This window comes from Pyxicephalus adspersus, chromosome 10 (genome assembly GCF_032062135.1).
Source record: "Pyxicephalus adspersus chromosome 10, UCB_Pads_2.0, whole genome shotgun sequence".
Classification (NCBI taxonomy): Eukaryota; Metazoa; Chordata; class Amphibia; order Anura; family Pyxicephalidae; genus Pyxicephalus; species Pyxicephalus adspersus.
Genome location: NC_092867.1, coordinates 5,902,216 through 5,915,645, shown reverse-complemented (window position 1 = coordinate 5,915,645; position 13,430 = coordinate 5,902,216). Strand labels below are relative to the sequence as shown.

At 37.9% G+C, this 13,430-nt stretch overlaps 1 protein-coding gene across 1 annotated transcript; it reads left to right on the top strand.

Annotated features, from left to right (window-relative positions):
- On the top strand, positions 1-12,212 carry LOC140339883 (putative DBH-like monooxygenase protein 2). The gene is made up of 13 exons (XM_072424795.1): positions 1-342; positions 1,098-1,244; positions 2,583-2,738; positions 3,197-3,286; positions 4,198-4,365; positions 4,961-5,063; positions 5,303-5,469; positions 6,723-6,814; positions 6,889-6,985; positions 8,036-8,095; positions 8,797-8,930; positions 10,105-10,219; positions 11,389-12,212. Exons 1-13 carry the CDS (start codon positions 55-57, stop codon positions 11,470-11,472), a joined length of 1,701 nt encoding a protein of 566 aa, XP_072280896.1. The 5' UTR covers positions 1-54; the 3' UTR covers positions 11,473-12,212.
- Positions 12,213-13,430: the final 1,218 nt, after the last annotated feature.

Genomic DNA, 13,430 nt, shown 5'->3' with positions numbered 1-13,430 from the left:
CCATCATGCTCTGCATGTCCAGAACACATAATTATAAACCCTAGGAAACTATCAATGGATATATATCATGCAAATGTTTGGATACTGTTTTCTTGGGTGGTCCCAATTCTGGGGTCACGGGGGACAATTGATTTGCCCCATTCCAGGGAGATGATATCTTCTGAAAATGAAAATGTGTTGCTGCTGAAGTGGGGATATGACCGAGAAATGCAGGAAATCTCAATTGAGATCCAGGTGCCTGCAGCAAATTGGGTGGCATTGGCCTTTAGCCCTGATGGAAAACTGAACACAAGCGATCTAGCCATGGGTGGATGGGATAAAGATGACAAGCCAATTTTCTATGTAAGTAAGATATTTACTATAAAATAATAATATCACATATATCTATGAATGATCAAAAATTATGACAAACCATTTTAAATCGGACCTTCTATTAAAATTGTCGGTTCATTTTCATTGTTTTCCCCAAATGATCTACTATTAGTAGGTGAAAAAAGTATAAACTACACCTACCATACCCCCATAAGAATTTGATAGTGATATCTTAGAAGAATAGATTTCAGTCCATTGCAAAATTGTCTTTTTGTGAGATTTTGGCCTCTCTTTATTACCCAAGATTATTTCTGGAACAAACAAAAACATCCTCCTCATTTACGCCCCATGGCCCCATGGCGAGAAAACAAATTATTTTGTGCATTATACTCTCATGGATTTGGTGAATGGGGAGGATGAGATAACACTGGGTAAGTGGACCTTCAGTTTTAGTGGAATCTACTCTAAATACATTTTATTAAATATCAGAATAATTTCTAAAATTCCAGGAAAATAAAAACTTTCAATTTCACTCATTACTTATTACTAAAATTAAAGATTGAGGAGGACTAGTATACAACATAAATGCCTGGATGAATTTGTGAAGAAGGTGGACATGTCCTCAAAGATTCATTTACCATCCTAAAGTCTCATCAATTTCACTTGAATGATCAGAAAATAATATTGTTTAATATTTTTTTTTCTGTAAGGATTTTTTGGGGTTTACAGGATCTTTTATCCATCTCTACATAAAGCATATCTCACAAGAGTATTATCTCATGTAGGATGGTCATATCGAAGGTGAATGGCCTCCTGTGCCGGACAAGTCCCAAGATTATGAACTGCTCGAACTAAGCCGCAATAAGACCCACACTGTTTTGAGGATTTGGCGTAAATGGTTCACATGTGACTCTCATGACTTGGAAATTGAGGTCAGTAAAGGAAGACTGTATGGAAATCTGCAGTTTATTATAAAAATAATAACCAATAGATTGCTACATAATCTGGCATTGTCCACAAAATGATATATGTTTAACAGTGATGAATTAATTTCATTGTTTCATTCTTTACTGTATGGTACAATATCCTCTGTTACATATATAGCTATTCATCAGTTTAGGCTACTCTTCACTAAACCTGGATGGTAAGGTTGGGGGTTTGGATCTGGGTAGGTTGGCTTCTGGATAAGGTTAGGGTAGGCACTCATTTAAATAGGGGTTACAATTTGGTATCAAGCAGGAGGTTATGGGATTATTGTTGGGGAGTTTCAGCACTAGCAGTAGCACCATCCCAGAATATCGGATTGGTGCTAGAAACACTGTGGGGCTCTTCACCAGTGACTTCTGGGGACACTTTGAGCTATACTGCTGGAGACTTCGGATTTTATAGTTGACTCCTAAGACTTCTAAAGGCACTGAGATAGAGTTGCTGGACACAACTGAGGTCTATGGACAGGATTAACCCATATACTTGTCTCTGCTGTGAACAGAGATCTGTACTAGTCAATGCTGGGGACCTTGGACACAACAGTTCACTTTAAGGCTTGAAGCATGTTTTTTCCCATGCCAGAAAAGTCTTAGTACAGCACCATATTCGGGTAAGATATCATGGAGAGCATATATTACCATCCTCAATTCACACTGCAGTCAATCTTATGAAGGATGTACTGAAGCCCCACAGGTATGAACTCCACATCAGTGCTTTGACAGGTCACATGGCCAGGCTTTCCTACTATTTGTAATGGGCAACCCATGAGAATATACCGGTACCTTATGCTATAGTCAGTGCAACCATATTTTATAATGCATTGGACTTACTGTACATAGCCCTCCTGCATTAAAACTGTGTTTGATGTCTTGCCAAATAAACATGCAGAGCAAACCAGGATGGGCTGTTCTCAGATGTCCTAGGTGTCTCCTACATGATTCACCACTGCCAATACCAGAGAAGCTTGTGCCTACAACTGTTATTAAAAAGATTGAGTGTTCAGTTTGAGTATTATTTCTATTACTATTTTAATAATGAAAGGAGATGACACCAGAGACTGCTGATTCAGAGAATATCAAATTGTCTCACATGATCAAGAAGGATTCCCCTGTTGGAGCAAATTGAACCAGGGTTTATAGGATTTTTGTCCCCTCCTTTTGGCTCAACAATGTATATATGGTTTTATCTGGGTATGTATATTTCACTTATGGTTGAACTTGGTGGACTTATGTCTGTTTTACTTTCGGATCAATGTTGTAACTTTAAGTTTATTTTGTTTCCAGAACGACACAGTTAGAGTGATTGTTGTGTTTGGAGAAGACTACAAGTTCACGCTTTTGGAAGAAAATATTTACAGAAAGTCCTTCTTTTTCCTGGAATTACTTCATTATGACATAGAACCTGAAATTATTATCCCTTACGAGTTCAAAATGAATGATGTAGGTACCAAAATGCTGCAACAAATGTCTTAAAGGGGGTAAGGTCAGAAATACATAATGTCTTCTTGGAACAAGATGTACTTACCTCTCAGCTCTTGTCTTCCTCCATGCATCTTATAAAAGGATGGATGCAAACAAATGGGTATCAGTCCAGGCACTATTCTGTCTTGGGTGCTGATCTAACAAAAAGATCCATCACCTTCTTCTTCATATCAATTATAGAAGACATCTGGTAGCACTCCAGTGATAGCACTGTATGGTGGTGTCCTCTGTTGCATTTTTGATGTATTGATTGTAATAACTCCTAAAAAAAAATCTGAAAAAAATCATATTCGTTTACATCTATTCGGGTCAAAAATGAGTTTGAATAAAAGTCCCTTAGAACACTAAATGTCATCCAGTTTTACTTTGATCCAATTCAGATCAGCACTTGACATGTTCTTTTTCTTCCCCATCAGTTCCTGATTCCAGTCCATGATACAACATATGCCTGTACCTTCATCCCCATGCCAAAGCATCATCCCTCTACCAAGCATCATATAATTAGGGTAAGGTCCTTCAAAATTTGTCAATGGTCATAGTACTTATGAAATGGGGCTAACACTCCAGGTTTGATGAGTTGAAGTTTAAAATAGGTCAACATTGCAGTAGATTCTCATTCATTCTCAATCAAGATTCCTTCAGTTGACAGGGGTTCCTTGGAGAACGAGGAATTGGCATCTCCAGAAACAGATGTATGACAGAACTGATGTTAACAGCTGACCACTACTGTAATGGGACAATATTCCCACTGACTACCAATTAACTGGTAGTAGGGGTTCCTTAAGTCTTAAACACGAAAAGGGGCTTAAATCAGGTTGTGAATAGATCCAAAGTTGTGTCCAAACACAACCAATGAAGACCAAGCTTTAGTCAACAATGTCCACTTTGTCTAAAATGTGGACAGGTTAGAACATTTTGCTCTCTGATAATCCACCAGGAATAGGAAGTATGGTGGACACCTGACAAAAGGTAGTTGATAGGTTTTTATTATCTGCACAGGAAGAAATAAAACCCTTAGTAGAACTTGGGCTTGGTAGGGCATGAACTATTTGGTGAAGTGAAAATTCCAATGTGGGATCATGTCTGGTGTATAGCTATTAACTAGGCAGCTCCCCAATGTCCAAGAGCCATAAGCTTGACTCCTTTGTTATATGGCATGGACATGGAGGAAAACAAATTATTCCACTTGCATTCCCTTTGAAATCTAAAACTATGTTTTCTTACTTCATTTATTATGAGCAGAACTGGAAAAATAAAATGTTTAAAGTACATGTTTTCTTGTGTCTTATATCCCCCCCCCCCCCACCATCCTCCAAACCTCAATAAGTTTCTATCTAAGGACAAGGTTAGCATAATATGATAATTACAATACCTGTTTGGAAATGCCATTAATTCTCTTTTTCATTACATCTTACAGTATGAACCAATTAATGACCCTGATAGCATTGACATTGTTCATCACATTCTGATATATGCCTGCGGAAACAACCTTAATTTCACATCAGAGGTCGGAGACTGTTATGGTAGTGACACCAGATATATCAAGTGTATGAACTCCTTGTTCGGGTGGGCAATTGGTGGAGAGGTCAGTATGATGAAGCGGGTTCCTGCACCAGAACAAACTTGCCCATACTGCAATCATGTTGACAAATCTGAATGGGTATAGGTGATAGCAAATAATGACGGGCAATTATGAAATGTATGTCAAATAATTGGTAAATCAGGTAAGCAATTCATATGTGTGCTTTATGGTCAAAACATGTCTAATTGAAGAGATCCTCCAGTCCTCGCACTCACAGTGTTGTATTAATCAAGTATAAAATAATGCAATCCATTCTTTGCCACTATAAGTCCGATAAAGGGAAACTGTTAAGCCTCCGAAACTTATTGGATGTTTTTTTTTCTGCGCAACTTTAGCATTATATGGGATTTTTTTCTGCAATGTGCATCTCTTTCTTCTTTCCAACAATCTAAGTGGCATACTTATCATGCACTTAAGAATGAGCAAAACCAAAGGTTGTTATTTTGCTTAAATTCTTTAAAAATCATAAATCAGCAAAATTTTACCATGTTGGCAAAATGCATGGGCACTCATGGTTGTAGTTGAATTTAGAGTTGTTTTTGATGGGTTTGAAGGGTAGCTTGGAGCTGTTTCATTATATTTATAATTTCTTCTATAGGTCTTTGATTTTCCACCAGATATGGGTGTTCCCATAGGCACTGAGGAGGATCCTAAATACATACGGATTGAAATTCATTACAGCAACTTTAACAACAAACCAGGTGATCAATGGTATACCAATGATGCTGATAGCTTGAAAATATTAGTTAATGTTTGAGAGATATGTTGTTTTTATGTTTCATTTTAGCAATTCATGTACATGGGGCAGCCATCTTTGTTGACATACTCAATAGAAGGTTTTTTAGCCAACATTATACCATAGATACCTACTCATGGTCACAGGGCTATAACAGTTGTAGTTACTGAATCATAAGCATAACACTGTTTGTCTGATTTACAGGAGTTTTGGATAGTTCTGGTATAAGAATTTATTATACTCCACAATTACGTGAACATGATTGTGGTGTTCTGATGACTGGGATTCTCACATTTCCTGCCCATTTTGTGCCTCCTGGAGCTGAACGTTTTCGTAGCTATGGACATTGCAACACAAATTTGATTCCAAAGGTAGGTACTTGAACCTGACTCAGCCCTTGCATCCTTCCATATCCAAATCAGGTTACTGATGTCCTTGTTGGAGACTTTGATATAAGGAAGCATAACCCCAGATCTACAAAGATGATTGCCTCCATGTAATGCATAATAAGGCATGGTAATTTAGCAATGGCGAAAGGATCAGGCAATTCAAAGGATTAGTCCTTTGCCACAGAAAAATCTATATAGAAAGCGTCCTTGCCCTCTCTTCTTTTTTATTTTTACTGACCCCACAAAGGCAACCATAACAGTTTTCTGGAACAGTGGAGTAACAGAGTAGAGAAAAAAAAGTTTCTTTCATATCAAGGTTTCCTTCAACCCAGTATGGGTATAAAAGTTTCCACCTTTACCTCGCAACAGGAAACATTAATAATTCGGGTGGACCTTCAGAATTTAAGGATTCAATAATTACTGCCACTCACCTATGATTTAAAACAAATAACTTCAAAGTCTACAGCCTTAGATTGGTAGCCCTTAAGGTAAGGCTACGTACACATGTCAGATGATTCTCATTTGATTATTGCTTCAGGGCTAATATTGGATGAAAATCTGATGTGTGTACAGCGGCTGTCCAACGTCGTTCATGGATCCGTCATGGCAGAACCCCAAACGACAAGTGACTAACGATCGCAATGCAAGTGAAGGGGAGAGAATGCAGTGGGGTTCTCCCTCCTCCCCTTTCCATAGAGCAGAACAGAGCTGTATGTACAGCGCTCATTCATGTATCCTTCAGTCTTTGTTCGTTGGAAAGGATCATAAACGATTCTTTCAAATCGACAAAAGTCTTACATGTGTGCATAGCCTAAATGTCAACACTCTTAGATCTTTTATATTCTGAGAGTCGAATCATATATGGAATATAGTTCTCCACCTTCACCAACAGTACACACCTTCATTGCTTCATGTAAACCTTCATACTATAAAAAGTCTAAAAGTTCTAGTAACCCAAGGGGATAGGTAAATGCGAAGGAGCCTAGATGATAGTCCTCTTAGTGATTGACAGCACTATCAGATCATTTATAATCTGAACATCTACTTATATTAAACTGAAAGAATTTCAAGAAGTGGCGAGTAGCCACCCTGGAGCCTTGGACTGCAGCTTTCTTTACAGAAGACAATTCATGTCAGTACAAATAAAAGGAGAAAGTATAATACCTAAATGTCCACTGGCTATACTCAGAGTTTGTGTGTCATTTATGTGAATAAGACTGCTTATCTCTTTGCAGATTTTGGGCCATCCAGTAGAAGACTTTCATGTCAAAACATACCTCCTCCATGGCCATCTGACAGTACGAGGCATACGGGTCATGCATTACAGGTAATAATGGGGTCTAGCCATCTGTATTTTAGCCTTCTGTATTAGACTCAACTCTTTTTCTGTTTGCTCTTTAGGAACGGCACATTAATTGGGAGTTTGGGGGAAGATAAGAATTATGACTTCAATTTCCAACAAGTCAGAGATTTGCCAGGAGTTGTCACAGTAAAAATGGTATGCCTTTATAATATTAATCTGGGTCCCAAAAGAGAAGCAAAAAAAAATTTAAAAAAATAGCCTACGATTAGTATGCAATAAGACTGATCAAGTTAAAAGGCATTTATTGCCCGTTAATCATATTATAAGCCAATAGAGAAGTGAGACAATGCCAGAAGACCAGGTACTGGTCCATTGAAAAGGACAATAAATGTGGACACCAAGTAACCAGTATCAATTATGAAATGCGTAATCTCAGACCACATCAGATCTCCCTTTAAAAATTTTTCTATGTTTGATTCATATATTTTTTATTCTAATGTAGCACTCACCCCCACAGGAGTGGCTGAATTTTCCTTGATTTTCTACATATATAAGAATACATTTTATATAAATACGTGAGAGGGTTCGGGAATGGAAAGTGTGAAGTTGCTCAGTCATCAATTAAATATCAATTTACAGCTTCCCATATTCTAAGATCTAAGCTAAAGACTAAAGCTTCAGCACCCCGATTAAACAATTTAGAAGAAACTCCCTCCTCAGAAGTGGGTCACCCTTGCAGGTCCCTTTTCCAACAGCTTTTTACCAGTGTCAGGTAGTCCTCAAACCACTGAGGACCTCCATCTCTATGCAAAAAAAAAACATTCTCAAACTTCTCTCAAGATGTTTACTTGTTTGAAAACTCCCACCAAAGTGGTGCCAAACTTACCCATTGGTCAACAGACATAGGTCAAAGCCTCCCACCTCAATAGCATTGGGCAACAGAAGGCAACCATCCTCAAATCCCAAAGTTCTAGACCCTACATCCCATTCCTTAAAGAACCCTAACACCAAAGGGGATCAACACTAATTTTAAGTGTGCAAGTGGCATTCCTTTCAACATTTTGACTTTTCATCCTGTTGTTAACTGAGGTTTTAAAATACACATTTGAATTAATCCTGTCATTTGCCTAGACAAATCCAGATGGGATCTTTTATAACCTAATTTGCCAACGGTGCTGTTGATCACTTATATAACACACACATACACAAGACAACAATTTCATTTGTCGGATTTTCTACTTGCAGGGAGATCAAATTTTGGTGGAATGTTCTTCCAGCACCCAAGACAGGGAAGGTGTCACTTTTGTAAGTTTAAGTCTTTCTCTCATTCATTGTTACATAGAGGCAGATGTCTGAGATTTGTTCTTACTAATGGGAGGGGTAAAGAGGAGCAGAGGTGAAAGGGTTGGGTTTAGAAGTTATGTTCACATTGCCATTCTTGTCTATGGTAAAAAGATTGCTTCTCTCTGTTTGATCATTGTCATTGGAACTTAAAGTAAGAGGAAAATCCAAAATAATGTCACCAAGCCATGGTCACCAATGGTGAATGGAAAATCCAAATTATTGTCACCATGCCATGGTCATCATTGGTTTGGACGTGAAAGTGATGGGAAAATCCAAAATGATATCACCAAACCATGACCATAGTTTGGATCTGAAAGTGATGGAAGAATCCTCAAATTTCTCAAAATCAGGAACAGAGGAGACTTGTATTGTAAATATTTCCTCCCTTCTGGTTTTATCCACAAGACATGACATGATGAAAATATCTGCATGGGTATTTAAACAGAGATGCTAATTACATTCCATGAAGAATGACCGCTTGAAGAATTATTTGCAAATGAATCAATGATCCCTTGTAAGATTTCAATAAACATTTTACCGGCTTGTCAAATAATATATACCATATATTTGACTTGAACATTAGGCAGCACTGATTTCTATTCCTGTAATATATGTTGGTTACATTTTGTCAATCCCAATGGCTTTTTCTGTGTATTTTTTAGGGAGGACCAAGCACACTGAATGAAATGTGTGTGGCGTTCCTGTTTTATTATCCCGTTGTTCCTGTTGCCGCCTGTTGGAGCATTATTGATCTCCAGCATGTGAATGATGTCCTGGAGTTGGATGAATCAGAAACGTAAGCTGATAATGTTTAGATAATGTAGACCTGTACCTACAGATGACGCAGGGCAAAAGGGCAGTTTTAACATTATATGGCACAGTTTTCCATCAAATTCACCTCTTCTATACACATGGTCACAATATTCTAAGCCCAATAAAACCAGAAATGTTTTCTGTAACAAAGGTTATCCAGGAGCTGGGTTCTCATTTAGATTGTGCACTTACAGTCTCTAGTGATTTTTATCCAGCCCTTGCTTATAAATGTAAATGTTAGGTGCAATTTACATCAGTGCAGTATGAGTGTCCATCAAGTACAGTGTTCAATACACAAGCTCATTGATGGACCCCAGAAGTTTAGGTCCAAGTGAGGATGTTTCATGATTCGTGGACCCTCACCTGTGGCTGTAGACTTATTCTTTAGCATAATCCTGGAGCTTTAGGTTTCTTCTAGAACCAACAGTGATGACCCTAAAATCCCAGCACTCACAAAAACATCTGACCAATGGGTACGTGTTGGAGAGGTCCTATTTTCAGAAGGATGATATGAGTATCATGCATGGCAGGCAGACAACCAGAGCAAAATCAGGTTAGGATTTTCAAGCAGATATGCATTCAGTTTATACATTTCAGGAGGGTGAGACAGGTTGGTGCCTATAAACCAAAGTTAAGCTGAGCACGTAGATCAAATACAGACTTAGAACTCTGCCTTCAGTTTAAGAACAGCTAATGAGGTCAGCTGTGAAAACCTGCAGCTTGGACTTCCTGCAAGAAGAAGACCCTGAAGAGGGTTCAGTAGATGATGAAAAAACACGGGAGCCACAATTTTTCAACTTACATTCTCCAGAATAGGAGAACCATTAGAAAGTGAGGTGGGGCTTCGAGCAGCCAGGGCTTACAATATCACAGCCACCCAGAATTAAAACCTCTCCTCCTGTCTACATCCTATCTTCTTTGGATGGTATCACTTGGATGACACCACAATTGTTTAGAACTGCCATTGTGCATTATAGAGGTTCTAGGCTGCCTTGGCATGATCTCTATATCCCGACATCCTAGGCAGGGAGGTCCTTTTTTGACGTACAGATATGAGGGTACCAATAGGAGAAAAAAAATAGTAAGGAATCTCAGGTTAATGTGCCTTTAATTCCTTCTTACCATTACTTTCACTTATCAGCATTTGTCTCTTTCAGGATAATGGATGCCATTATGAATATTAATGGAGTGGACTGGGATGAAGAAACCATAGCTAAAGCTCAAAGTGCTGTTATAGAAGCCAAACACACTGCCCTTCTCAAACATCGTAAAGTGAGTACATTTTTCTTTTTTAAAACCTCCTCATTAAGAAGAGACTAAATACTTTCCTATCCCACTACCTTATGCCAGGAAATCTCTACTGATGTCCTCCAGGAAAGTGACACATCTGAAGGCATTAACTTTCCTTGTTCCCCACAGAATTCATTGATTCCTCCTGGTGACCTCCATGTCAATACTGTGTCCTGTAATGATGTGGAGACCTGAGAAACCAATGAGCACTGTGGGGGAATCAAAGGGGTACCTTCAGAAAAGGATTTGTCTTAATTTTAGCCGTTTTTTAAAACCCCAGACAGTTGGAGACAGGTAAGTATTCAGTCACTTCTTTAGGATTCTGTTTTTTAAAGGCAAAATCATGAATGTCATCTCTACCAAAAAACATTTGCTTTTGAAAGTTGGGAGCTGTATCGTATCTACTCAATTATTAGCTGATCTGAATATAATCCACGATACTGACTCAAGTGTAAACCTAGGTCATCTGTCACTGAGGACATTCAAAATGTTAATAGAATTGTCAATAAAATTAATTTGAATAACTTCATCCATAGTGTCTTATTTTTAAAACCTATTTTTAGAAGAGGAAAAACTAAAATTGCATAGGCTCAGTTTGGTTATTTGTTCACCTTTTGACAGGGTAAATTATTTGGTACTTTAGATTTAGTTATGAAGGATCACTTGCTTTTAAATGATCTGTTGTGAATTATGGTTGGCTGCCAGTAGATGTCACTGTGCTCTTAAGTAAAGAGATACAAACTGTCTCAAAAGCAGTGTTTGTTATACAATTTAAATGAGAGCACAGCACCATCTAGTGGCTTAAGTATAAACCAATAATTAATAAATGGCAAAAAAAATCTTAGTTTGTTTTTAGTGAGCTTCCTAGCCTGTAATGAGCATTGTTACAGGTCTAAAAAATTAGCTGACCCCTGACAGTGAACGTGTAAAAGTCAAAATCCATCAAAGCTGAAATATTGTATATATTCTGCAATAAAAAGCTGTCTGATCCTAACTTTTGTTTAGAAAAGTTCTGCTTAAAAGAAGCACATGAATTTTATGACACTGGGTACATTGTGCTGCTGTTGCCTAGAATTGTTTTTGGATTGGGGAAGAACCAAGACATCTCAATCTCCCTAATTGTTCTGCATTTCTATCTTTCTTTATTCCAGGGGTTCTACGTCAATGAAACAAGCCCAGCTCTCCCCATTTCCCTACCTACCCCATATCCTTGTCATAAATACACAGAGGACTAAAACAAAAATGGACAATCTCCTGGAACCTGGAATAACAATAGGGATAATGTGTATATGATACACTATAATGTATGGCCAAATGTTTGCAGACACCTGACCACCACACCTACATAAGCTTGTTGGCCCTCACTAAATTGCCAATTATTTTAGTGTATAATACCTCTTTATGCTACTCAATGTCTTCCATGCCACACCATGAAAATCCTAATGTTCAAAAAACTAGAAGAAGGTTCACATAATTTTGCAAAATAAACAAATAATTATCTCTAGGAGAAACATTTAGAAGCAGTTTAAGAACAATATGGCTCATTTATTGAACAATTTATGGCGTCTTTGTATGGGAAAAATATAGTTATATTGTAATATTCCAGTTGATGAATGTCAGGAACCAAAAATAATGTTTTTCCTACATTTCCTTGCACATGATTAGACATTTTTTTACAAAGAATGATTCACTTCCTATTAAATGGGGTGAAAATTATTTTGTTTTGTTAAACATTCCTAATCACATGCAAGTAAATGTCAAAAATGAATGTTGCTTGCACATGATTGGATGACTAGTGTTAATAGAGTTTTAACATATTTGCTAAACTAAGAAGATTATCTCTTGCAGAGTGATATTTCATTCTCTAAAATTGATTAGGCCAATACGTCATGCAATATGCAAATTATAGAGAGATGCCCTGGCAAAATGAATACTTCTGCATCATAAAAGGACAATAAATTATTTTCTGTATGTATCAGAGCCCTTCTGTGCTTCTCTGTTCCTCCTATTCTCAGCTAGGGCCCTCTACAGTGCAAAATCTTGAGGGATCCCTATTCCCAAATTTCCATCTATGGCTCTCTATAAAGTCTTGGTGGTATTGAAGTTTCTTCCAGCCCAATAATCACTCCCGAAAAAGCTCTTCTATGTCGCCTGATCTAGCTTGTTCATACTGAAGATTAGTGCTTCTTAATCAGAGTTTTGTGGAACCAAATAGTTCATTCAGAGGTTGCTGGGGGTTCCTTGCGTAATGGGCAAATTGTGCCTCTCAGGTCAGTTTAGGTGACCCCAATGATCTTTTTGGCTATCTGTAGGGGTGGCATTCTTCCCAATGACCAGTATTGTGATAGACATTCTTCCCATTGACCACCATGGTAATATACTGTGAGCTGTGGATATAGGAATTATAGAAGGGGTTCCCTAAAGACCTGAAAGTTATTTCAAGGGCTCCCCCATGTTAAAATCCATGAGACTGCTGTAGATAGACAAACTAAAAATTACAGCCTGCAGCTTGGCCAACTTGAGGCACGGCGCATGTCTATAGTACATTTGTGTTGGATGCTGTTGGGTAAAGAATGGGTTGCTTATCACATCTTTGGTGCATGGACAGCCCAAATGGTTGCACTCACTTTTCCTGCCTGTGTAGAGTGCCATAGAAAAGGTGATTATGTTCTGGGGGAAGAGATTGACCCTTATATGTTGATAGGCAAAGTCAAAGATAAAGATAAGGGTCACTTTATTCTTATTTACATTGCCAATAAAATGCCTTAACTGTAGTATTCAGCTTCCAATTTCTTTACGAATTCTGCTTTTAGTTTAAAAAATCAGTGGCACTAAGAATTGGCCACCCTAATGCAACACACCTTGGCATGTAACAGAATGCATGTTAACACATGGGCATTAATGTAACACACATTGGCATAGAATTATGAAAATCCTATAATACAATTCTTTGGTCTGTTTAATGCCCCCATGAAAGTGTTTTATTATGTCCATATTTCTTTCTCATGATGTCAGCTGTTATAAGCCCTGTCTAGATTACCTCTGTGGACTATGGAACACATTCCACATATGAAACTGCAATGGAAATAAATGGGCTGCAAAGGGCACCACATATGCTGGCCAATTTCTCTATTCAAGTGAATGGAGCTTCTGATTGTACATTAGCATAGATGCTCAAGTCTGGCATTGTGTT